The 26,629-nt window shown below is 48.9% G+C and overlaps 1 protein-coding gene, 1 long non-coding RNA gene and 1 pseudogene across 4 annotated transcripts in view; 2 read left to right on the top strand and 1 right to left on the bottom strand.

The window, feature by feature from the left end:
- LOC123776443 (uncharacterized) overlaps nucleotides 1–26,629 on the bottom strand; it is a 258,350-nt gene that overhangs the window by 109,589 nt on the left and 122,132 nt on the right. The gene's annotated exons all lie outside the window — the stretch shown is intronic.
- On the top strand, nucleotides 8,836–10,040 carry LOC148107165 (uncharacterized; annotated as a pseudogene).
- The window catches only part of VLDLR (very low density lipoprotein receptor), a 29,564-nt gene continuing 12,818 nt past the window's right edge, over nucleotides 9,884–26,629 (top strand). The window contains exons 1-3 of one of the 3 annotated variants that reach the window (XM_087858780.1): nucleotides 9,884–10,039; nucleotides 21,592–21,711; nucleotides 25,443–25,565. In XM_087858780.1, the coding sequence (XP_087714906.1) occupies nucleotides 9,958–10,039; nucleotides 21,592–21,711; nucleotides 25,443–25,565 (325 nt within the window). In that variant the 5' untranslated portion in view covers nucleotides 9,884–9,957. The remainder of the gene's footprint in view (nucleotides 10,040–21,591; nucleotides 21,712–25,442; nucleotides 25,566–26,629) is intronic. The other 2 variants (XM_045772413.2, XM_045772415.2) reach the window with 2 other exon arrangements.

Below are 26,629 nucleotides of genomic sequence, written 5' to 3'. Positions count from 1 at the left end.
AATTTCACAAACATGGCAGGCCTTCTAAGTATTTTAACTATAATTTTTCCCCTTCAAGGTGTGTACTTCTGATGGCAGGAAAGGAGTAAGTTATGACTGCAGAGAAGGATGTTGGTGATATTGGGGTGTTCGTGTTAAGAAGGTGAAAGGTAAGCATTAGACCTAGTGCGAGTCTCGGGTATGCCTCTTCTCCCAACCCCCCTTATGCCAATTCTAGTACTATTCCCCTCTCCATCTCTATCTATAAAAGACCTCTGACCTGTGCTTCCAAATGGCCTTCCATTACCTTCTTCCCAAAGCAAGTCCCAGTCAATTTAGGAACAAGCTCTGATCGGGGTCATTAGCATCAATCATCCTTCCACTTGGGTCAGTGACCAAGAACCACCCCTCGCCTCCAGAAGGAAGCCCCTCCCAAAGGGTGAAGCTTTTTATCTCCTTCCCATGCAAGAATTGTCCATCCAGAAAAACCATCAGACCCAGCCCAGAAAACTGCTGTAGCGGACACACCTTTGGAGAGAGTTCCATTTCTCCTGGATCAGGGGAAATAATTCTTAAGATCTCAACATAGAATTCTAATTTCTAGAAGGTGCTAATTCATAGAAAGTGCTAATGCTAGTCCCACCATGGTTAGCACAACCACAACTTGGGTTTTGTGATCCTATCAGATGATCAGCTGAAATCACTATTCATTTATGTTCAAAAACCCAGTTTCTCTCCCACACAATTTATTCAAGGGTTCCTTGAAGATTTCAGTGGAAGACCCAGCTTCTGCTGGAAGTGCTTCTCCAATTACAATGGACTCCCCTTAACTCTTTGATCTGTCTATCCATTTATTCCCGACTTCTGACTCCAGGAATCATTAAGTGGTCTTTCCTCTCTTAGATGGCCAACTCTGTCATGCCTCATAATTGAGTGGGCACTCGATAAATGAATGCTATAGTGCTCGGAGGAATAATACACTTCCTATTGGCAGCGAATCCGGGAGAAACTTCCTTAGAAGAAAGCACTGTCAATTACCACTTAACGAGCATGAATTTTGGATCCCATAGAAAAAGCAAACAAAAGAGTAACAACTCACCCCCCAACAGCAGCCACATCACTATCTGGCCCCTGCCCTCCAGTCACCTGGCAAGTGGCTGGCCCCATGGCAGGTCGTTGTTGGAAGACTGACTCATAAAGGCAGGAGAATGGTGATACGTAATCCATCACTGATAGGTAGACGCCAGCTGGGTGCCTGAGCGTCTGGCTCCGGAGAGTTTCTGACCTCCTGTGGTCCTTGGCTCTCTTACAGCTGACACGTCTAGCTGGGATGAGAGATGGCAGGCCGGGAGTGGGATGCACAGAGAGGAAGGGGAGGCCATTCTGGAACACTGGCAGGGGACGTGCCTCCTTCTTCTGCCACAGCCACCACTACTTCCCTGTCTCCCCGAGGGTGAAGCCTCTTCCAACTTGACTACACAGCCTTCCTTCTACGCTACCCTGGGCCAGCCTAGAGCTTTAGGCTTGACACCAAGTGATTCACATTAGAATGCAAGTCACCTAGGAAGTTCACACCTAGGCCCCATTTCCAACCTTTGTTATCCAGTCGGTCTAGAGTAGAACTTCAGTGTTGAGATTCTGGAATGCTCTCCAGGGGATCTGAATGTGCAGGCAAGGTGCAGGACCCCTGCCCTCCCTCCTTTCAACCCTCGGCCCGGAACTGATAGCCCTGTGTCTTTTACAGGGGGCGCTGGTGACAACAACAACAATAAATAATCACTTTTAATAATAGTACCTCACAATTCCTGAGCATTTCTTCTATGCCAGGCACTGTTCTAAGTGCTTTACTCATGTGAATGCACTGAATTCTCGTAAGAGGTGGGTACATCGGTCATTCTTATGTTTCAGGTGAAAACACTGACGCATAGGGAGAGCTTAAACAATTTGCCTAAAACTTCATAGCTAGTAGGTGACAGAGCCAGGCTTTGAACCCAGGAAGACTGGCTCCAGCACCTTCTCTCTTAACCATTAACCTACCCTGCCTCTCTGTATTCAATGCACAAAGGCTGTCAGCTCCCACAGGAATGCCCTCTGGATCCTGTATGGATATAATCAATTCCTCAGCCGCATTTCTGAACGCACATATCTGCTCCCACCGTCCCCTGACCAAAAACCTTCAATGGCTTACTAACTGCTCATGGGATAAAAATCCGAACAATATACAAATACCTTCCTCGACTGGACTGGACTGCGCCTCTGGTATCTCCTCCCGCCCTCAGCCCCTCTACCTCCAACAATCCCGAATGGCTAGCACTTCCTTGCATCCACCATAGAACCCTAACAGCAGGCTTGAGGACCAGGACTGCCCCTCCGCACTCTGGACATGGCTGTTCTCGGCGTTCGCCCTCCTCACGAGTGTGTTTCTCAAGCGATTTAGAGATGCTAAGACCAAACCTTCCCAAAGAGCCAGGTTGGAAGGAAGCGTGTTCATTCAGAAACCTGGCCCTTCAAGGGAGCGACCAGCAGCATAACATGAATTCGAACCATACCCGTAACAAGACAAAGTTAGCTAATTCCACTCTCCACTTTCACAAAACTCAACGTTTAAAAATGGAATTACTGTGATGAAATGATAGATACTTAAGGACCTTGCTGCATTACTCATAACTTGCAGATTAAAATTCTTACGTCCTAATAAGCATTTACGCTTAGCTGGCTCAGTAGGGGTCACAAAGCCCCCATTTCCTTAGAAACTCCCATTGTAAGAGTGTTTTCAATGCTATCGCCCTACATTCCAAAACCTCCTGTAAATTGCAGTTACAAATGAGAACAATCCAATCTGGGGCCAGAATCTTAGGAATTAGTTATCAAGAGTTCCTGAAAAATAAAGTAAGACTGGTCCAGCACCTCATCCTTCATTGAAAAACAGGTAAAGAAAAACCCAACACTTCACAAAATACGGGACACCCATGAGTTCACAATGCAACCGGACTGTGGATGTCCCATAAGGGTCTACTTCAACTTAAACGTAAACTACTTGTGGTTCGCTCTCCTTTTCCAGGTCTGTAAATCTCCCCACTACCCTCTGGTACTGTATTCACATCTGTGTTTCTACCGGACAAGACCCAGTTTGTGCTTTCTTTGTTCAGAGACAGCACATCTCTCTACCGAGCTAAGTTCCAAATCACGTCCCCCGACCCAACTCGTTACGTACTACACCTTACAGAATCACCTGACTTCTCAGTCTAGCTCCGGATGTCTCAACCACGACACCGCTGACATTGTGGACCAACAGATCGTTCTTTGTTGTAGGGGCCTGTTCTGTGTCCTGCACGCTGTTTGTTAAAGAGCGGCCCTGGGCTCTAGCCCCATTATGTCAGTCGTACCTGTCCCCAGAGGCACGACAACTAAAAACATCTCCAGACAATGCCAAACATTCCCTGAGGGCAAGATCGCCCCAGTTGGAACCACTGGTCTAGCCTCAGCTTTGACCCATTTTGGAGTTTCACTCCAGCTGTAAACTCTTTACCATGTGTGGCCACATTGTCTTCCTTTCTGAAATTGTTCAAAAGCAGCCTGCAAAAACAGTCTTTGGCCTTGGGATTTCTAAGGTGGTTTTGTTAGACTGTAACCCTCAGTGGGGGCTCCTTTGTACTCAGTCCCTATGGAGCATTTGATTTCGGTGGAGGTGGGGATGGGGAGTTGACTTGGCTGTGACTCATGAGGAAGCAGCTGTTAGGACAGTCCTTCCTAGTACCTGCATTCTTTTTGTGAATTGCCTCCGGGAGGGGACGGGCCTGTTACTTCCACCGGATGGTCCCACATGGAGTTTTGCCTAACGCCTTACAGTGGGCACCCTACATCCCTCAAGAGGCCCCCTCTCTCAGTCAGTTACTTGTTAGTAACAGAAAACTCAATCCAAACTGACTTAGGCAACACAGAGAATTTATTGGCTCAGAGAAGTCCTATAGAGTCAGCGCTTGCAGGAAAAGCTGACCTCCACTTGGGCTGAAGGTCAAGTTTGGGTACCATCTGTCTGGATCTCTCAGCCTCCTCTTCTCTAGGAGTCAGTTGGTCTTCAAACCGGCTTCCGTCATTGGGGTACAATGACCGTACAAGTTCTGGCGCAAGGCTGCCAGGAGGGTAGCTTCGTTGCAGCTGGACAGACCTGAGCAATGTGCTTAGGGCTGAAGCATCCCACCGGCGTGGCCAGGAGAAGGCCACGGGCTGACGGGCTGAGGCCCTTGAATCAATCATAGAGGCTGAGGGAGGTAAGTTATGTTGAGGGGTTTAGAACAGTGGTTCTCAAAGTGTGTTCCCGGGCCGGTGGCATCGGCATCGCCTGGGGACTCGTTATAAATACAGATTTTCAGGCCCATCCCAGACTTGCTGAATCAGGAACTCTGGGGTGGGGCCCAGTGATCCCTGTTTTAACAAAGCCTTCTGGGTGATTCTGATGGAAGCTTAAGTTTATGACCCGCTGGTTTCGACCATCAGGTCCTCCCCACGGAGTCTGGAGTGGGGTGAATCTCCTGTACTTCATTGGGCTGTCCCAGCATCAGAAAAGGATACCAAAGAGGCCTCAGAAGTTACAAAATCCTTTAAAAGGGGAAAGTTCATTTCACGTCTTCCTGTGGCTGCGGGGTGGAAAATGCAGTAATCAGAGCTTCAAACTAGCAACTGGTCTGATGACGACTCCTGCTGCCCGAATCTGCTGGCAATCAGGGCTCGAGGCAAAGGAAACATCCAACACCGCGTCTGCATTTTCTGTGAGTCCTACCCCACTCCCCGCGGAGAAATTGGAGAAATACACGTATGCATATTTGAGAAAAGGAAAGCTACTTGGCTGTTCCGAACTGCATCGAAGAAGACATTCTCTAAGAAAGTTTCTTAATCACGGCTCATCCTAAGAATCAACTGAAGTAAGATTACATACACAGCCCCTGGGACAGACAGGAGGCTCACTGAGTTAGGATCTCCAAGGGAGAAGCTGGGAAACTACACCTTCCGCAGACACTGTCAGGGAGCCACACGGATTACTACGCGAGTTTCAAAAACACTGTTCTAAGAGATACATCCAAACGGCTGGGGAGAAAAATCTCACGAAGGAATTACATGAACATTTCTGAATGCAAATATAGTTTCTTTGTCTTGTTTATCTGTTCCCCTCACTACCAGAGCCCTCTCATTGTTCTTCCTCTAGACTTACCTGCTTCCCAACTCCATCATCCATACCACTGCCATGGCTACTGAACATTCTAGAATGCACTGGCTATCAGGGCTCCAGTCAAAACTCTTCACAACCATGGTGTCCTCCAGGGAAGAGAGCTAGATGTGTTCCCAGGAAAGGACTTCGTTAGGTGTTACTGCCAATATTCTATTACTTGGAGGCAGCAGTGGGCTTATAGATGTATTTTTTTTATTTACAGAAGTAAATTAGCAAATAAAGAGAGCTATAACTGTACCAATTATAGTAATGTCAATACAATTCTGTGCCCTGAGGATAAAATTAAATACATTTTTTGAAGTGAAGAAACAGAATATGTCAATATCTCTGGGTATTCAGAGTATGCTTTTAAAAATTATTTTTTCAGGACACCTGGGTGGTTCAGTCGGTGAAGCAGTTTCTGCCTTCGGCTCAGGTCATGATCCCAGGGTCCTGGGATCGAGTCCTGCATCCGGCTCCTTGCTCAGCGGAGAGCCTGCTTCTCCCTCTGCCTGCCACTCTCCCTGTTTGTGCTCTCTAATAAAAAAATATTTAAAAATTCTTTTTCTCTACATTTTATAATTACTCCTTTGTGAATCACATAACAGTAAGTTTTTTAAAATTAAAAAAAAAAAAAAAAAGTCCATCGCCAGTACCCGCCACGGCCTACAGGATGAATGCAAAGTGTTGCCGTGACATACCCACGGGTCTCCCCATAATCCAGTCCCCACCTCTCCTCCTGAGACTTCTTCCCCACCATTAGTCCACTTGAAACTCACCCTTGAAACATTCTGCATTTCTTGCGTTTCCTTGAATACTTGATACTCTTTGGCCTCTGTTCTCTCTGCTCGCCCTGGTCTTTCTTGCCCGTTCACCCAGCACGTCAGCCAGGTTAATGCCAGGTGATGCTGAGCGAACAAAATCCCAGCAGATGAACAACACAGGTTTATTCTGCACTCTATGTTAAGAGGCTACAAGTTTTTTTCTTCTCCAAAGACCCAGGTAGCCAATATTTTAGGCTTTGTAAGCAGCATATGGTTTCTGCTGCATCTTTTTCTTCTTTGTTTTATTCATTTGTTGTTTTTTGGAGTGTTGGTTTTTTTTTTTTGTACAATCTTTTAAAAAACGTAAAAACCATCCTTATATCTGGAGGCCATCCAAAAGCAGGCCATTGGCCACTTGCTGACCTTTATTCTACATGACTATTGCCAGATACATGTGGACCGCACAGAATTACTCATGTAGTCAATCACACTGGGTTCATGAAGCAGTCAGATCTTGCACATTTCTTGTCATTAGCAGACAAAAACCGAGGGTCTCGTTCAAGTAATTAAACGCTCCAGTCTGCAAATGGCCCCCTGTGACTTCTCACAAATAACTGCCCCCAATTTGTTCTTCAGTCCCACCCGACCACAAGAGGGCCAGAGAGTACAACCCTACCATGTGCCTGCAGTAATAAGAATTGAAATTACTTGGTCAAAATGAGGACTCGACTCAGCTCAGAGTCCACTGCCCTGGAAAGCCTCTTCTGACACCCTAGTTCCCCAGCCAGACTAGCTACCCTTCCCCCATAAACTTAGAGCCCCTTTAGCATCCCTTGGGCTGTGCTGTTTCTCTGCCTCCTCCGTCAGATCCTCAGCTTCCTCTGGTTCCGCATCTCCCTATGCCCACTGCATAGCACAGTGCCTACGCCCCAGGGATGCTCAAAGGGTGTTGCCTCCACATAGAAATACATGTGATGGACCGTGGGGGTGAATGGTTGACTCTGCATCGACCTGAAGGCTTCTGAATCTAGCACTGTCAACCTTTCTGACACCAGCTGGTTCAACCACACCCGTCTCCACTCGTGATAAATTTCTCGTTTTGGTTATTCAGTTATTTTCTGTAGTAATTAAGTTCTTTTTTTTTTTTTTAAGATTTTATTTATTTATTTGAGAGAGAGAGAGGCAGCCAGCAAGAGAGGGAACACGCAGGGGGAGTGGGAGAGGAAGAAGCAGTCTCCCAGCAGAGGAGCCTGATGTGGGGCTCGATCCCAGAACGCCAGGATCACGCCCTGAGCGGAAGGCAGATGCTTAATGACTGCGCCACCCAGGTGCCCCTAAGTTCATTTCTTCTTATAACTGTTTTCTTCTGTCAATGCTTTGCAGAGAGCTGGCCCCTGAGGCCACAGAACCCTCTGACTTTATGTGGCTTAGTTTTGTTCTCAGTTTACAGGTCAGAGGGCAGGCACAGAGAGGCACAGTGATTTTCCTAAGTGACACAGCCAATCAGAGGTCCCAGCTAAAAGTTAGGCTTCGAGTCCACAATAAAGCTACCAGATTGAACACAGAGCCTCAGCTAAGTGTATTTCTATCCCTTGGAGAGGCAGAAAGCATCATACGTGTTCGTCAACTGTAAGTCTATTATACCATACCAGGGTTTAGCTTGTCGTACCCATGCATTTCTAAGAAAAATATTAAACACAAGCCACATGGACTGTTTCTTAACATTGTGCTTTTTCATATTGACTCCACTCATCCCTTTACCACTTTTCCTTGTCTATAAAGTGACACAGCTCATTCTCAGATGGCCTTTCAGAACCCTGAGCATATTGAAGATGATGTGCCCTGAAGGTTTTACCATCACACCTTAATGTCTGTAAGTGAGCAACACTTCCGTGCATTTTCGCTACTAAACGGCGTAAGACAAACTTGAATTCAATTTCACATGCAACATGTGCATGGCTGCTGCAGCTGGTATCAAGCGTTCAACCACAGAGCGGGCAAAACAGCGTCCGGAATGAGCTACAGGGCAACACTCCACCAATATACAGAGAGAAGCCCCTTCCTGTTTATCGGTCACAATCCTGATATCCTCTGGCTCCACCAAAATGTATCCTGATCTGCAATTTTCCTTTTCTTGCCTCTCCGGGATAGAGTAAGTTCCTAATAAATATCCCCTCTGATGGCTAGGCTTGACAAACGCCTAGAAGACCCAAGGCAAGGAGAATATAGCTAAGCAGTGCCCACCATGCCCCAGATCACCAACACAACACGGCTAGAATGTGGTCCTATTGAAACCTGCAAAGTTTGGGTCATTCGATAGGAAAATAGCTTTTAAAAAAAAAGAAAGAAAAAGAATAATTTCAAAAAAATATGTAAACCCTTTATTTAAGAAGAAGAAATAACCCAGTGTGTCCTCCAACGCTTGTTAAGTGCTTAATAGACCACAGGAGACAGTGCACCTCAACCAGGGGAAAGTGTGCAAGAAAACTGAAGTAAACACACACACAAAGCAAATTATAGGCTCAGCTCCTGCCAGGCACAAAACAAGAATCAATCCTTAATAGGAATCTTGCCTCTACTTCCTTTTTTCTTAAGCCTTATAATTAAATGTTACAAAGTGTATCAAGAAGAATAAACCTAGGTTCCCCCCTCCCCCTAAACAAGAAAAGGTTAAGCTTTTAATTACAGGCCCTCAAACTATCATTTTGTGCAATTAGCAATTAACTATAATCGTTGATGAGAGAATGCAGGGCTGCACTACTAGCAATTTCCCTCCTCCGAGGCTGGGTTATTTTAGTCCCGTTCTATTACAGAGAACAAACCACAAACGCAAGCACCCTCACAGACACTCTCTCATTTAAAAGCACATTTAATTTTTTAGCGAACATGGCATCTCGGCGTGCGACTGAGACCGGCATCCCGAACCCCACCTCAGAGCAGCCCAAACGTGTGGAGCCCGTCCACTCCATCACTTTCAGGTGGAGGGAGGCGGCCTGAGGAAGACGCTACCTACCAGCCTCACAGCACCAGCCTCTCTTTGGGGCGCAGGAGAGGGTGGCAGAGAGAGATGCTTGCTGCCTTTGGAAGCCGCAGGTCCCCCCGGGCTGCCGGCCCCTTTAGCGGGCGGGCGGTGGCAACAGCAGCGATAGTTGCATCAGCGCTAACTGCTGCTGCTCCTGCCGCTGCGGCTGCATTCACCGTCGGCGGCTGCCGGGAGGGTACAGTAACGACTGTAGGGAGCGCACAGCTGCTGCGGCGGCAGGTTCCCTAGATCAGGAAATTAGGGCAGGCACCGGGGATTGGAGGCGAGGGCGGCGCGCGAGCCAACCAGCGGCCGCCCCGGGCCCCCGTGAGCCCCGGGCGGACGCGCGGAGCCGCCAGGCCCCAGGAGCAGTCCCGGTGGCAGCGGCGGGCAAGGCCACTCACGCACGCACACACACTCGCACACCCCCTGCGCAGGCACCTGGCAGCCCAGAGCTCATAAGAGCAGCGCGGCGAGGGGAAAGGAGGGCCGAAGCCGCCGCTCCCCCACACCCCTCGCTGACCACTCCCCCTTCTGCCCCCTCCTCGCTGCTCACCCCGTGCTCCAGCAGCCGCCAGTGTGGGTGCTCCGCGGCCGGCTCCGCTCTCTTCTGCCTTCTCCTCTGCTCTCGGCTCCCCACCCCCTCTCCCTCCCCTCCCCTCCCGTACCGTACCGTACCCTCCCCTCCTCTGCAGCGCCTGCATTATTTTCTGCCCGCAGGCTCGGCTTGCACTGCTGCTGCAGCCCGGGGAGGTGGGTGGGTGGGTGGGTTGGCTGGTGGGGAGGAGATTGTGCAAGTTGTAGGGGAGGGGGTGCCCTCTTCTTCCCTGCTCCCTTTCCCCCCTTTCTAACTCCTTCCCCTCCTCCTACCCTTCCCCCCTCCCCGCCCCCACCTCCTTCCTCCTTTGCGAAGGGCTGGTAACTTGTTGTGCGGAGCGAGCGGCAGCGGCGGCGGCGGCGGCGGCGGCACCATCCAGGCGGGCACCATGGGCACGTCCGCGCGCTGGGCGCTCTGGCTGCTGCTCGCGCTGTGCTGGGCGCCCCGGGAAAGCCGTGCCACCGGAGCGGGTGAGTGAGGACGCGCCCCTCCGCCGGCTGCCCGGAGCCAGCCGGTGCGCCAGGGGGCCCCGAGGCGCGGGTCTCCTTTTGCCCACCCCCCTCCTAGGAGGCGCCTCTCCGCTCTGCTCGCCGCCTTTCCCTCCCAACCCTGGTGGCGCCTCTGAGCTGACTGTCAGCGCCGCGGCTACGGGCAGCAGGGCTTGGGGGACAGTGGGGTTTGGGGTGTCCTAAAGCCTTGCCTGAACTAGTCTTCATTCCCTTACACTCTGTACCCCAAAGCCACTGTTTTGCCTCGTTTTTCATCCCGCTCGGCCGGGGCTGGGGAATGTGGGCTTCTGAGCCACTGAACAATGGTTCTGTCTGCTCTACCAGGCGGAGTGTTAGGAAGGAGGCAGAGGGCCGGGTCGGGCCGAGCCGGGCGCGGGAGCCCGGGGCACGCTCCCGGGACTTGAGGGAGGGTGGGAGTGTTGGGCGGACGAGGGTGGGCGCCTCCGGGGACTTGGGGCGCCGGGTCTGGGTCCCGGCGGCGAGTCCCTGGTGGCGGTGAGCGGGCGCACGTTCGATGGGCGGCAGCCGGGAGGCTCCTGGGAGCCACTACAAGTGCGCAGCCTGCGCACCCGGACTGCGACTCCCCAGGCGCCCGGGGGTCTCTCTGGAGTACCGGATAGAGGACGAGTGCGGTTTCGAATAGGACTCCCCACTGGGTGTTTCACCCCTTCTCCCTTCCCCGCCGTCCCCCTCGCGCCGTGTTTGTAAACCTCTCGGGTCTCCCGTGTAGCTGAGCGGGGGAGGGGAGCGCAACGAAGACTTAATCAGGTTAGTTTGCTGATCTTCGTTCCCGGTGAGATTTCCTCGAGAGGAATTGAGTCCTAATCTAGTGACTGTGTAATTAGCCTTCATTCCAAACAATAGATCAAAGGGAGTAGCGCGAGAGCTGGTGTGTGGCGGCGGTGACTACTGTCGAGTGCCCAGGGTCTGCTGCACTGGGCCCGGGAGCCCTGTCCTCAGCCACTCGCCCGTTGGAGCCACACAACTTTCCTGGGCAGAGGACAGGAAGCCCTTGTAAGGATTCGGTCAGAGTCCTGGCGCGTCCCTGAAGGGATCTTGATCTGACACAGAGAGGCTTGCTGGCCAGCTCCAGGGAAGTGGGGCAGAAAGCTGCCCACCCCCACCCCTCCCGAGTACCCATTCCAGAGTCCCTAGCTTCTGCCACCCGGTGGCTTAGGAGGCCCGCCTGCCTGCAGTCACGTGTCTCCTGAAGTGAGCCAACTTTAAAGTGTGTGGTCAGACAGCTTCTCGGGCCATACCTGGGGGTTTGCAGCCTCCCAGTGCCCCCTGCCCTTTGGCTCCGACTGTCCCGAGCGGGCATGTGAAGCTGGGACGGGCTTTTCTGCCCTCTGTGATTGGCTGGCCGCCCGATCACGTTTGGGTTGGTCACATGTCTCCGAGAACTCAGAATATAGCTGCCTGAGAAGTATTATCTGTAAGGGAACGTGTAACACCCGACAGGCTCCTTCGCACTGTTCTCTCAAATGCTTTCCCTGACCTGGACTCCTTGAAAAAGGCCAGTCGTGGAGACAGCCTCTGATGTCTAACAAGCCTCACAGCCTGGAAAAGGCCTGCCTACAAGAATTCTCAGACTGGAACATTAATCATTAATGGATGAGCAATACTAACTTTTTAAATGATTTCTCAGAATAGTGCCATGACTTGCATTATACTTTTCATAACATTTCAAAAGACTAAGGTATACCAGAAACTATGGATAACCTTCCCAGAGGTGGTAGAAAGATTCATTTTTGCTGCATGTTCTCTTCGTATTCTTTTGATTTAACATGTAATAACTTTCCCTTGGAGGTTAACCTCATCTTATAGAATGCTGGGAATGCCCTTGAACTGTTGAAATGAGTTAGTTGAAGCCATCTGTTGGGCCTAGTATTAGGTAGGAGAGGGTCCCTTTTGCTCCTCTATGTCATGTGTGAAATATGTGACATGCCGTGAGGAGTGAAAAACAGAAGCCCATGCAAGACTTAAATTCTTCAAAGAAAGGGCAGCACATCATTTTTCAACGGGACAGAATCTGGGGTTGGCTGAGGAGACACGGATCTTAAGCCAGCCCAGACTGACTCCTCTCTGAAGTTCAAAGCGCCAGGGTATGTGGGTTGACTTTCTTGTCCTGGTGTTGTATACATCCCTTCTTCCCAGCCCCTCCCCCCAAAACACACTCATGGTACTTGGTCTAAAATACTCTAGGACAGGGCAGGCATGTTCTAAGATCCAGACCTGAAACTTCAACCAGGCTACCAAGGAAGTTGAAACTCAGCAGTGGAGTATATCTGATGGCAAATCTCTGGGAATTCTAGGACATTTCCCTCCAGCCTAGGTAGTCAAGATGAGGACGTGGGGTACCACATATTTAAAGCCAGAGCCTAGAAGAACCAAGGTTTTAGGAGGGCTATTCAGAGATGGGCAGCAGCAACTCACAAAAGAGGAGTCAGAAACTTCTCTGACTGTGGGAGGAGGCTGGTGAAGCTAGCAGTACTGAGAGACCCGGAGGGAGAGGAGAAAATACACATGACATCCATCCCGTAGCACCAAGGAAAAGTGTGACAGTGATACTAATCCTCGTTCAGGCCAAAGAACGAGCGTGTGAGCCTGGAATCTTTAAAAGAGGATGACCAGGCAAGTGACAGCTTCCTGAAGTCTGAGCACCTGCCTTCTGTGAATCGGCCTGTTGCTCCCTTCATGTGACATTTAGCTTGAATGTGCATCCTGTGTTGTTTTGATTCTCTGTTTTTACTGCTTGTGTCCCGATTCCTCACGTGGTATAAAGGCCAGGTTCAGTAGTGCAGCCCAATACTAAGACTTCACCACGATCAACTGCATAGTGAAGCACTAAGCATTGCGAACAAGGTTAATTATGGCAGTCTCCATGCTTCAAAGAAGGGAAGTCCTGATTTAAGTGTTTCTGCCTTTCATAAAATTGAATAACCACAAATTTGATTTCACTTGAGCAGTTTTACTACCGTTTTAGAAGCAATGAAAAGTAGCTACAAGCCCCTTCGATTCCAGAAGTGTCAAACTGGTAAGACTTCACAAGAACTCCCAGAGTAGAACATGGCCATAATCAAGGGAACAGGTAGCTCCCAGACACACGGCTTTGGGTTTTGATCCAAAGGCCGAAAGACTCAGAGCACATCATAGACATACAGGTAACTCATGTTACTTATCTAGACCATTTTCTATTCCTTACAGAATGTGAAGGAAGCTGTCCTTTTTGGTAGAAGGGAGAATGATCAAGGATAGGCAGTTACCTATTTGACTTGAAGTCATAATTAAATTTACTTTGGATACTGACTGTTCTTTGGAAAGCCACCTTCCCATACTAGCCTATGAGAAATCAGATGCCTCCAAGGGCTATGATAAGGTCTGCAGTGATGTTTTTGATAAATGTACCTGGCTTAGGAGAGCCGCTCAGGGTGGGCCGTGCTCCAGATGGTTAGTCGATAGACTCAGAATTGCTTAGTGTGTTCCCTTCTACTGGAAGTTCATCTCAAGAGAGTTCTTAGGGCACAGCACGGAGACTACTTCCAAGACAAAGGGTCCAAAAGTACCCTCTGCAGAGGTGATGGACGAGATGCACCTGCTGAGCACAAGTGGTCCAGGGACAAATTTTTGTGCCCAGGTAGAGAATTTTTCGCTAGCAAATTTGAAGACTGGTGGCTTTTTAGCTTTCAGGCAGAGTGTGACTTAGCTTGAGCAGAATCTTGCTCAGTGATTTCACTGTATTTTTCAGTCTGAATTGGTGTCTCTTATCTAAGCTGTTCTGTTGGCTTAGCAATAAAAACTCTAAGCGTGGTTAATGCCAACTAGTTAAACACACTAGCCATGCTGCAGGAACTAAATCAGATGGCAGGCAATACAGTAAAGTTGGCATACTTTTTCCCTCAGGTGATGTGTCCTAGGAAAGCTTGGGCCTGCTGGTAATTCGGGGAGCGTGCCTCCTGGGTGCCATGAGATTAGGGACAGAGATTATGCAAAGGGGGGGGGGCTTAACATTTGCTTGCAGAGCCTTTGACTATTTTGTATTTTAGAAATGCTCGTTGGTGGGTGGAGTGGGGCAAGGGTGTGCACGCTCTTGCCTTTACGAGGTAACTTTGGAGGCAGAAACTTTAAGATGGGACCGCTGGCCGGAGTGGTTGGTCTTGCCACCAGCTTGGGTCTTCTGAGTTGGCCGTACTGGCTAGGAGCCTTTATGGTTATAGACGTGGTTTTGGGGGGTGGGGGTGGGGTGGGGCTTGCAATTTGCCAAGCAAGAGAAATGATAACACCTTAGTGATAGACAACATTTGCAAATGACTTCACGTGTTTATATGTTATAACCTAATACTTCCCTAAATACATTTGCAAATTACTTCCCATGTTATAACTTAATTCCTTTCCCCCCAAACACTATGAGTTAGTAGGGTTCCTATTTTATAGACTGTGTCTAATCTTTCGTTTTCCTAAGAAGCCTTCCCAGGATCTGCGTTATTAACCGATCTGTAGGTTCAGGAAGTAGGTGGTAGATTGATGCCGATATTCCTCATACTTCTGCTTCAAACCACCTGACATCCGTCTATTGAGCACCTACCATGTGCCATTTGGCACCACCAGGCATTGGGGGTGGGGGTAGACACAGTAACCAGGGAGCTGGTCCTTTCTTTCATGGCATGCGGTCTAGTGGGGGAGTCAAATCAGGAAATCAGTGCTGCAAAGATAGCCTGGCATAGACGGTAGGAGAGGAGTGAGCGGATCCAACATTTACGCCTTAATCATAAAAGACGCAGACAGCAGTTGAGGGTTGCTGGAGCTCCCACCTGCTACCTCTGTTGCACAATACGATGTTTCCCAACTGTAGACTCTGATGTGACAAAGCCAGATGCTACTCTCTGTCCGCGGATGACCTTACAAAAGTGATCGGATTTGAGCAGCGATGGGTTGCGGCCAACTTCCCAAAGAGCACGAAAGCATGTCCCACGTGAAATCCAGGTCCCACACATCAAATTTCTAAGTCTACAGTTAGCTGCTGCTCCTGTTGCCTGCGTACCGGAAGCTCGGTCCTCACAGGAAAATGAGGCCGGCAGACCCACACTGACACACTCCCTCCGACAGATAAGTATGGGAAAGCACACTGTTTTTAAATGATCAAGCGGCACAAGGAGAATGTGCAAGTCCCCCACGGGCACAGGGAACAGTGGACTTTATCACGTGGAGTCTTCCAAAGTATTCTAGCTGGTCAAACAGCTGGTCACACATTCCGAGTCCAGAAAAGCTGGAAAGAATGCTTTGGAAAAAGTCTATAGTTCAAACTAGCTTTATTAGTTTAGTAAATTAGTTGATTCATCCAGGAATACTCACAAGTGCCCAGAGACTCTTGAGACGTCAGGAACCTGGTCCCAAGTTACCAAGATAAATTCTAGGCCCTGTCTTAGGGGGATCTCCACTTATAGAGATGGAAACAGGCTGCTAGGGCAAGCATCTCTGGACATGGCTGCTGTGTGACCAGCAGGAAGCAGCCAGACCACACCCGGCAGGTCAAGAAAGGAATGGAGGGCCTCCTTCAAGGGGAGACACCTGTGCCCACTCCAGCTGAGAAGTACACAGGAGTGACAGGAGCAAACCAAGACCAAGCAAGAGTGAGGGCACAGGCCTGGGGAAGTGGGTGGGTGCCTGCGTGTACTCTGAGCAGATGGCTGGTGGGAACCAATAGGGAAAAGTTGGGGGAAGTAGGTGGGAACTAGACTCAGCCTTAGGGCCAGTGAGAAGCCTAGGAGTGATCCCATCCTTGGCCCTTCAGGCCGTTTTCGGTTGCTTGAATCACCATCTTGGTTCGGATAGAGAATGTGGCAGCCTGAAGGCAGAGGAAACAGGAGACGAATTTAGATCAAGTGAGGGAAGAGAGCCTGGACAGGGCCAGGGCTTGGTGGCAACATGAGAACTCAGGCTCTCTATGGCACCAAGGGTTTAGAGGAAGGGATGGAGCCCCTCAAGGATAGGGGCTTCTGGCGACGAGAAGACAGATTTTAGAAGAACCTATTAACCGTGCATGCCTGTTAAGGCGCCCAGATACATTTCACCTACCAAATGGGTACAGGGGCTTTGCCTCACGTTGTCACCATAGTTGTCTGCTGTAAGCGGGGCATTTCCCACCCATGCCCATCCAGCAATGGGGGTGCAGGCTTCCGGCAGCCCGGACTTTATATTCCGACCCTGAAAATGACCTCATCGCTTCCACTGTGGATAGAATCCTAGCCTCCTAAACTTCAGGCAGTGCTTTCAAAGTATGGTCAGAGACCAGCAGTGGTCAGGACCATCTGGGAACTCGGAAAGGCAAGCCTGGGCCCCACCGTGCCCCTGCTGATTCTGACATTCTGGGAGGAGGGGCCCAGCACAGGTTCTAACCAGCCCTGTGGGGCCTCGGGTGCGGGTGAGAACGGGAGCGCCACGGACCTAGCAGTCTGCCACCCACAGAAACTAGTAGCTTCCCAAAATGCTCTGACTTGACCAGTGTGCTCCAGACAAAGCCAAGCCCTGTAATCCTAGGAAAAACCTTGCTGAGGATACTCTAGTGGCTTTTTTTTTTTTTTTTTAATGAAAATGGGGCAGGGTGGGCTGTCTTTCCATAATAAGACTGTGTTAGGATAGTGTCATTCTGGATTGATGTTAACAGGCTGGCTGTCTTACCCAAGTTACTAAAAGCAACAGAATATTCTAGCGGAAGTCCCGAGTTAGGTGCTCAAAACTGTGCGCATGCTCGGCCGCGCGGTATCTGGAGCCAGACCGCCCAGGTTCCAATTCTCGTTCTGCGCAGCCTGAGCTTGGACAAGTGCTGTGCTTCCCTGGTCTATGCCCCTCTTTCCTGACACAGAAAAAGGGGAGCAGTAGTGCTCAGAGCATAGGATTTAGAATTTGGGTGAATTAAAAGACTGAAGTCCTAGAGCCGTGTTTGGCCAACAATTCTAAGAACTTACTTATCCGTGATTCTTAAGATCATCTCCACAGGACGTCAGTGAAAAAAACTGACAAGGGAACTGTAAGATTCACTCATTTCAGTGAATCAGAAGGATTAACCGAAAGGTTTAATAGCTACTAGTTGGTTCTTCCGAGCGCTCAGAGGCTGACGTGAGGGGCAGAGCACAACCTTTGTGCCCGACAGCTCAGGCTGTCCTCCTTCTTCCCTCTCACTCACTAACCTCCTCTCCGGAGAGAAAACCACTTTGCTGACTTGCAAGTCTGCTTGTCCTAAAATGAGTTTTGGCCTATGAATAGAAAGATTGGCATTAAAGAAGCAGAAGTGAGTGTGACTAAAAATAAATGCCCTTGGCGGCCCCAGAAGTGGCAAACCAAGTGGACTGAAGAAATTCCTGTAGGTAACACCCGTGCGCTCCAGCAACAAGGAGAGGGAGAGCCGTCGGACTCCTCGGGCCTGCCGGTCCCAGCGGAGTGGCAGCCGGAGCCTTTCTGTGCAAGTTCAAGTTCAGGTCTGAGCCTGATACCCAGAAATCTCCCCATACTCTGGGCAGCTCAGAGCCCTGTAGGGAAATGCATAGCCTATGTGGATGGCTTGGAATTTACTGGAAGGTAAATATGCAGTTCTCCACGGAAGCTTACATATTGTTCTCCCCTGTTAACCCTTGCAGGGACAGTCAGCAGCAGGCTGACTTGTATATGCATTTAAACCCCTGAGTTTCTTGGAGCCAGTGACCTGCCAACATGGCTGGGTAGCAACACTCACTCCTTAGGTAAGCAAGGCTCCTGGGACAAGGCGCTTTGACGTCAGTTTGCAGGGCCTGATTCCACCTGTGCTAGTGACAGAATTAGCAAGTTAGCCTTTGACACTTCGGGGCCTTCATTCATTACAAAGGCAAACAGCTGTGAGGAGGTACCTATGTGACTAGGTGCAAATGACTTCCAACCCCCTGGCCCAGAGGGGCAGGGATATTCGTTCTAAGTATTAGAGCTGAAAGAAAACCCAGATCGAGGCCAACAGTTGGATTTCTTAAAGCAAAAGAAAGAACCCTTTTCAGATCCTTACACAAAACTCCAGTATCGAAAAAGAAAGCCTTCCTGGTTGAAACAGGCAAAACACCCAAGGTTCCCCACCATCATGGCCTTCCCCGCCCCCCCAACTGTAACCCCTTTTGGCACTGAGGCATGCCTATGAAGCCCTGTGGCTTAGAGGAACCTGCTAAAAACCACATTTGCCCCACTGTTCACCTTTCTGAGCAGACAGATCTGGGGATACAGGCTGCCTAGAACTTCTACTTCTGGGGTCATTTTTTGAGGCATTGATGGTCTTTAGCTTAGTCTAAGAATTAAAAGCACCTTGGGGCGGGGGGCAGGCACCTGGGTGGTACAGTCAGTTGAGTGTCCCACTCTTGGTTTCAGCTCAGGTCACAATCTCAGTGTCATGACATGAGCCCCGTGTCGGGCTCCACGCTCAGTGCAGAGTCTGCTTAGAACGCTGTCTTCCTCTGCACCCCCCCTCTCTAAAATAGGTAAATCTTGGGGGTAAAAAAAGTAGAAATCAATAAAAGCACCTCGGGAGGAGATGATTTCAAGCTCTACCTATTCACTTTATGAAAGCAGAATGCTGAACTTGAGACTTAATTGTCATGGATGAAAATAGACTATGGGTCCACAGTCCTGTAATCCCCCAAAGCTGTGGAAAGCAAAAGCTTCTTAACTTGCTTGGTGCTTTCGGTTCTCCTGGAGCCCTGTACGGCGGCACTCCCAGCTGAGCACCAGAGGGGTGAGGGAGAATCTTTGTGAACCTTGGACTGAAGACCCCCAGCGTTGCAGTCTGGCTGAGGTCCCAGCGCCGGAGTCGGCACCGGCGCTCTGGCCACTCTGCACGGCGGGGAAGTCAACAGAACCAGGGGTGCTTTGTGCCCAGGAGCAAGCTCTCACAACAGAGTGTTTAGCTAACAGGAAACTGACGCACGGCCATAAGGCTTATTTTCTCTCCACTCTTTAAAGAGAAGTTCCTTGAGAAAGCAGCCAGCCAGCCTTAGCCCCCACCAGCCCACCCCACCCCGCCCCTCTTGTAAAGCAGCAGCAACATTCAGTGGCTTTCTCCCCTTCTAACCCCCAGCATTCCCCGTGATAATGCACAGTCCTGTGTGTATCCTGGTAAAACACAGCTTTAGGATAATCGGGCAGAAGCTTTAGGACAATTGGGCAAAAGTGGAAATATCTCAGATAAGAAAAAGTAGAACTTGAACTCCTTTTTCTCTTAAGGTATTGGAAGAAACACTAAGAAAATGCTTTTCTGTATCCTGAGTCTGCTCAGGATCGAGTCTGGAAGCAGTACTACTGGGATTTTAATATCATTTATCACTGCTGATCGTTCATTTGCTGCAACTACATTCAAAGACCCTCTCGGAGGTGCTGGTGAACTGAACGCCGGCCTTATTTTACCTGCGTGCCTGTATTCGATCCCAGGCCGGCTTGAGCGTCTAGGAAATCCGTAGCTTCAAAAGTCATTTTTAAGATCTTCAGTACCTAACCCTGAAGTGGAAAACCATCATCTGACACTTGCTTTTAGTCCCCGGCCCAGTCTGATTATATGCCTACCTTTTTGACGGTATAGGGATCAGGGTCTGAATTTTCTCTTTTTCACTGAACAACCTTTAGTACCTAAAACGTGTAAAAATAATTCAGAGCCCCCATCGTATCCTAACTGCAGCTCAACGGTTCTTTCCAACGAGATTTCTATCGATGCTGTCTGACGACAAATTGTTCACATGCTGCTTTTCAAATGAACTACTCCAAGTGGTTTCTTACCACTCCCATGGCCCTCAAAGGCCGTGGGGATAGAGAACTAAAGCCAGGGGCCCGTGGAGCAGATTGCCCCAGCACTGAGAACACTGAGCAGCTCTTGGGACTACAGTGATGGGTGGGGGAGGCAGCCGCTCCTCCTGTTTGGTTGAACAGTATAAAGAAACAGCCCCTGACATTTCCCACCAACAACCTCAACCCTTCTCAATCCCTCGTATCTTACGCCCAGTAAGATACTTGTGGAATGAACGAATGGTGTGAAATAGAGGTAGGAAATGCCACCAAATCCTACTGCTTTGTATCTGGGTCCCAGCTTAACCAGACTCTTGGGAGCAGGGTGGTACACACCGTTTCGGAAGACATTGAGTGCCTAAGAACATCACCCCACCCATATGGTAAACCTGATCGGGACCAAATTCTAATCTTCCTGGGAATTAGCCGCAAAGCAGAGGCTGCCCCGGAGAGTAGGGGTAGCTGATAGTAGGAAGGCCAGTGGGAGTACTGTGTACCCAGCACAAGAGTTCCAGCCTGTGCCTGTCACTAGAGTATCTGTTCTTGACCCAGCAGGCCGCAGCTGCAGATGCTGAAAGGTGGCAGGAAGTCGGAAAGCTTTCTGCCTGGAAGGCCTCCCTGAGGAATCTGCAGAAGCTCTATAAGACACCCTGGTTGTCCTGAAAATTTGTAGTCTACTTCTATTAAGCAACCAGACCCTTGCCTTGTAGCTCAAAGAAATCACATCTTCTAGAAGGACACTTGTGCTCGTGATAGGAAAGACCTTAACGTTAGCTGTCCCATGCCAGGCAAAGACAAAAAAATGAAACTAAGTGCTCTGCTTACAAGGATTAGTTCATAGCACCATGTGAATTAAATAGCTGTACGTCGAGCATAGGAACACGGAGAGTCAGGGGAGGAGAACCCAGGCCTGTGGCTCTCCCTCACTTTGTCCTTCTCCCATCGCTAAGAGTGATCTTCCCTTACCTCTCAACTGTACACTGATTTTTATCTTTGAGGTGTTTCGTAAGCATGTCTTTTTTTCATTAGGCCTCAAATTCTAAGACGGGGAGGCATGCAGTAAACCTCTATTCTGCCCCCTCCTCGCTACCCCTTTTAAACCTCCCTTAGTTTATTGTGATGGGGGCATCATCCATGAATAACCTTACAGAATGTGGCCAAGAAATGCCATTAAGGGATTAGGATTTGGCTGTGTAATTACAGCTACACAAGTGAGTTAAACAAATGAGGGAAATGAGGCCAGGGGCAGGTGAGTCTGACCCAACTCCCAGTGGCCTCTGGGCAATCTATGTTCCTTCTATCTCGATCTGGCTCCACTGGCCCAAGATCCCTATTCCAGCCACCATGCCCAATTTTCAGGAGCCAGAAAGGAATAAAGGAAGGGAAAATGTGTCCCTGTCCCTTTGAGGATATTTCCCAGAAATTCTATTTACCATTTGTATTTATAGTCCATTAGCCAGACCTTAGCCCCATCCATGGCTATACCTCCCTACAAGAGATGCTGGGAAATCTAGTCTTCTCCAGATGGCATTTGCCCAGCGAAGAACTCAATTACTGTCCGTCACTGCCCCAGTGCCCACCCAGCCCTGGCCCCTAGAATGTTCTGGCTTGCCGAGTCTGCAGCTGTCCCTCCAGGAGGGACCGTATCCACGGGTTTTGGGTAACTTGCTTCTCTAACTTCCCACGCTCGTATCCCAGCTTAGCTAAGTGCTCCCTCCTGATTTTAGGAAGAAAAGCCAAATGTGAACCCTCCCAATTCCAGTGCACAAACGGCCGCTGTATTACGTTGCTGTGGAAATGCGACGGGGACGAAGACTGCGCTGACGGCAGTGACGAAAAGAACTGTGGTGAGTAAGGAGCCCGACAGTGTCCCCGGCCACCTCAGGAGGATGCATGCACGTCACTGAATGTGATGCTTTTAGCTTAGTTTCTCAAATGTATCGGGATTCTGAAAATAGAATCCACTCATAAGAATTGCTTTGAACCAGGGTCCCAAGAGTCTGTACATCCTGGTCTAGAGGAATCTGGTTGAATGTTTGACACGGGGCTATCAGCCTGAGTGTGGAATGTTGAAGATGAAGAGCGGGTCCTTTCAAGTGACAGGACCTGGTTTGTCGTAGGTCAGGCAAACATTTGGTATAGGAAGCTAGGAGAGGGGACAGGAGGACCAGAAGTAGAGACAGACAGAAGCGTGCTTAGAGCAGAATTGCTCTGGTCCCCCGAAAAAGAAAGGGAGTCAGGAATAGTAAGAAATCCCTTAAGGTTTCAGCAGGTTAATCAACTCCGGACATAGAGACTACAGGCCAGCGCAGATCACAGATTAGATAAGGATTTTTAAAAATTCTCTGCCTACAATAGATGCCAGTTCTAAAGTGTTGAGCAGGGCGGAAGACAATCTTTCCCCGAGAGAATGGGGATATAACGTCATACCCACTGTTCAGTGTCCATCAAAAGATCATCGTGAGAAATGCCTCATGTTGAGCCAGAACAGCTGAGAACTACACGTCAAGGGGCATTTAGGTCACCTTGAATATATGCTGAAGTTTATTGTTTGATCCCGTTGTTCTGTGTTGTAAAAATCCTGAAACAAGATTGTGTATGGATGTCGGTGACAGCATTGTCATTTGCCTTTTAAAGGATGTTATATAAAGATGTCCACTCTACAAACAAGAAATAGGGAAGAAAAGTAGAAGCTAAATGTAGATAGCCTCAATTGCCCTCTTGTTATGCCCTTACCGGCTTCCTCATGCGTCATTACAAACACGGCATAGCGGAAGCATCATGGCACCCGCTCTTATCCTTGCGCGCGCCCAGCAGTATCATGGCTGCCTCACACCAGTCTGTGGATTAGCAGCCCGTGTGGAAACCCAAGAAGTCCCTTCTACAGTCTCAGGACCAAGAATACTCCTCCTGGCACCACTTTGCCACCATTTACATTCTAACACTGGGATTTTAATCTACTCTACAAGACAATGAGTTCATGCCCCCTCTAGGTTACCGAGGTCATAGGATTCCCTCACGAAATCTCTTACTGGAAGGACTTGCTCTTGGCAACTCTTCTCTTCTTCTCTAGGTATGAGTAGCAATTCTTCCTCGATTCTAAAGTAAACAGTGGCAAAACCCATTGTTCTTTCCTAGAAAGTAATTATTCTTTCCGTGTTTCAGAAGCCTTCCTTGACCATCTGACGGACTTAGTAGCAGCTAACCTGAGCCATCTTAGGGGTCACCGCCGGCTCTTCCTAAAATCGCCTCCACATAAATAACTTCTAGACACACAGCAGGAGGGTTTGGAAGAGTTGAGGGAGTAGATGTACGTACTCAAAATCACACGAGGTGGGAAAAATTAAACACATTCTTGGCCGGCATTGGTCTCTGCCTCCTGGGTATGAAGGTAGAGAAGGAAAGTGGGAACACGGCTCAGAGGAGCTGTGTGTGTTTATTTTGAGATGTTCCGCCCTGGAAGGGAAAAAGCTGCACAATTGCTTTAAACTCATAAGGCCACTTAGTATTTTTCCTGTCCAACGTCTTGATATCGAACTGGTCTGCAGTTTCAGCAGGGCTGTTTCTTTGAAGCACGTCAACCAGCATTTTTAGTCAACTGCAGCTTAGAATCCACAAGCCATGTGTTTCCATCAGCCCCAGTAACTCAGTCTTTTACAACTGCGAGGCTGACCAGATTAATGAGTAACTTAGACCCTCTGAGCTGGTAACTGGGAGATCTCTTCCCCTGTGGCACACCTACATTTCTATTCATCTCTTAAGGCCCAATTCAAATAGCCTTTCTTTACCCTCCCCATCTGGGTTCAGAATGGGGGGAGATGAACTCTAGCAAGTTTCTATCCCTATTTATCTTTTGTTTCAACACTTACACTTTGTAGTATACCCAGTCTTGCCTATGCCTGTAACGTTTTATACGTCTTCAAACCACATGGTCTCTTTACAACTACTCCCTGCTTCCTCTTCCTGAGGACCACCACAGGTTGAATTACAGCAAACTAACTCTGCAGACGCTCTCGCACCTTCCCACACGCTCAGGAGCACACGGGCCTTCGATATCGTTTAACCATTAATACTGGGGTTTGAGTATTGCAGTGATTTTTAGAAACAGGTGTGAATCTAAGCGCTAATGTGGCCTTTCTTGTTTCCTTGGCTACACAATTCATGGAGATGAATTATTCCTTTCAGATCATCAGGATTCCTCACCACATCTTGAGTTCTCGGAATGGACTGTAATCACTATATTTCCCTGCTGCACCATGTCCAAGGCCAAACCAGGGGGCCCCTCTACTTCAGTGTCCTCTCCACTCCGCGAGTTGTCCCTAGCTCAGGCCCCAGACTTGAAGCAATCCCTTTCAGGTTCTTAGCAAATTGTCAGCTTTTGGCTGATCTACCATTACAGAATATTCGTTAGGGAAGAGGAGCGTGCACTGGAAATTAAGGCACATGAGCAAGGAAGAATACAGCTTGGGAAGGAGGAGCCTAGAATTACCTGATGGTAGACCCTTCCTACTGTCTCTGACTGCTTGGTGGGTAAGGTGCCCAAGCCACCCAAGCGGCTTAAGTCCAGGTTCATGCTTATCTTCCTGGTATAGTTCTCAGTGTCCCCTTTCTGCTGAGATTGTCCCAGTTTGGACAATAAGTTGCATGGTCACCAGAGTTAGAGGAGAAAAGGCCTGCCCTCATCGGAATTAGTAGCAGTACTGATACCTTGCTTAGGAGATTTTTCACTCTAGTCCTCAGCTGGGACATTGGCAGCTTTCACAATATCTTCTGTGACTTTTAGCTGATGTTACTCCGTCTCTTAGATTCTAAATGTGACCTCTTTTATACGCGGGTTTAAACTTTCTCTATTTCTTACTGGCTGGGTTCCTCTGCCCCAACAGACTGTAGGAGTGACAATATTCAGTCCTGGAGCTTGTCCTCCCAACTCTGCACAAAACCCATGCACTGTTAAGAGATGCCCCCGAAACAGCTGTACTGTGATCCAGTCATGGGATGGAACGTTTGGCTCTTAAACCTTAGGAAACCTTTGAAGGACATGGAAGAAATGCACAAAGAGAAGGAAACTATGACTTAATAAAACTCAACAGCAGGGCACCTGGGTGGCTCCGTTGATCTGCCTTTGGCTCAGGTCATGATCCCAGGGTGGGATCAGGCCCCACTTTGGGCTCCCTGCCTAGCTGGGGAGCCTGCTTCTCCCTCTCCCTCTGCCTGCCACTCCCCCTGCTTGTGCGCTCTGTCAAATAGATAAATAAAATCTTTTAAAAAAATAAAAAAAGTAAAACTCAACGACATAAAACAGACAAGTTAATTATAAGGTATCCCTGGGTTGTAAGGTAAGGAGCAAGCCCCGTCTTACTGTGACTTCCATATCCCCCGACTCTCTCAAATGAGCACCTTGCTCCTCTGGAGGAAAAAAAAAAGATTTTTCTAGTGTTCTCCTGGATGTTGGCAGTTGAGTGCTAAAAGACTCCGTTTCATTGTTGGAGTCAAATGTGTCAACAGGCAGTTTCGCCCCCAATGGGAATATCAGCTCCCGGGCGCCTACGATTTTAACGCTGCCGATAAACTTTTGTAGTAAAGAAGACGTGCGCCGAGTCTGACTTTGTGTGCAACAATGGCCAGTGCGTCCCCAACCGGTGGCAGTGTGACGGCGATCCTGACTGTGAAGACGGCTCTGACGAAAACCCAGAGCAGTGCCGTGAGTGACTTGCTTTGGACTGTATCTTCCCCAGGCTGTTTCGTGTCTCGTAGCTCGAAGTATTATTTCATCCAAAACCTGGTTATATTTTCCTTTGGCCTACCTTACTGTGTAGGCCAGTGGACTCCAAGGTCAGTCAAGTCATTAACAAGTTGATGAGCGTCCATTTAAGAATATTCTCCCAAGTCTAACAAGACTGACGTTCTCTTGGGTAGCTTCACTATTAAAGATTGAAGACCGAAGCCAGCCAATTTGATTAGGAACTCCTTGACTAGGTGCATAGATTTCAAATATTTGGTAATCAAGACTCCGAGCAGATGGTACTCTGGTCCTGGAAGCTAAGTTGAGATAGGAGGGTTCCCCCTTTGGGCCCAGGATAAGCTTTTAGATGTACAGCTTATGTTATTTAAAAAAAAAAAAAAAATCTATTCCTGAAAGGGTAGGGTGGCTAGAAATAGGGTGACATCATGATTTTTTTAACAAACCTGTTACCTGAGGTTGTTATAGTAGGGTAAAGCTTACAGCTTATTCTCAAATAAGAAAAGTTTCATAGGTATGCAAATGCATGTATGTGCCCTTGGGCGGATATCCAGGAAAAGGTCTGTGACTTCACAGAGGAGGAGGACTGGGGACAGGTAAATTAGGATCATTTGAATGTCGTGGTGAAGAAAGTCTTGGAGTTCATTTCGAAACGGTAGAGACCTGTTGAAACATGAAAAGTGTAAACCTAATAGGAGCCAAGTTTAGGTCTGGAATAAGGATGACAAAACGCAGTGAAGCAGAAAGGAAGATAAATGTATCAATTTCAGTTTTCGAGGCAAGGAATCAGGGGAGCGATAAGAACATTGGTCATGGCAGGTCAATCACCACAGGGACAGCAGGGCTGCACAGAGACACGGCCCCGTGTTTTAGTGGAGGGTGACCCAGTGAGGTCAAGAATCAGGAGGGGTCCCCATTTTGGCAAAGCTCACGTAGGTCGCAAAGAAACCTATAAAGGAATCTAGTCAGGAGAAGACTTCCCAGGTGTTAGGTCATCCAGCCTTTAATGAAGTGGGAACTAGGTG

This window comes from Ursus americanus, chromosome 34 (genome assembly GCF_024610735.1).
Source record: "Ursus americanus isolate L20-20 chromosome 34, mUrsAme1.1.p, whole genome shotgun sequence".
In the NCBI taxonomy this organism is placed as follows: Eukaryota; Metazoa; Chordata; class Mammalia; order Carnivora; family Ursidae; genus Ursus; species Ursus americanus.
The sequence above is the reverse complement of the archived record's forward strand: the minus strand, read 5'-3'. Positions and strand labels throughout refer to the sequence as shown.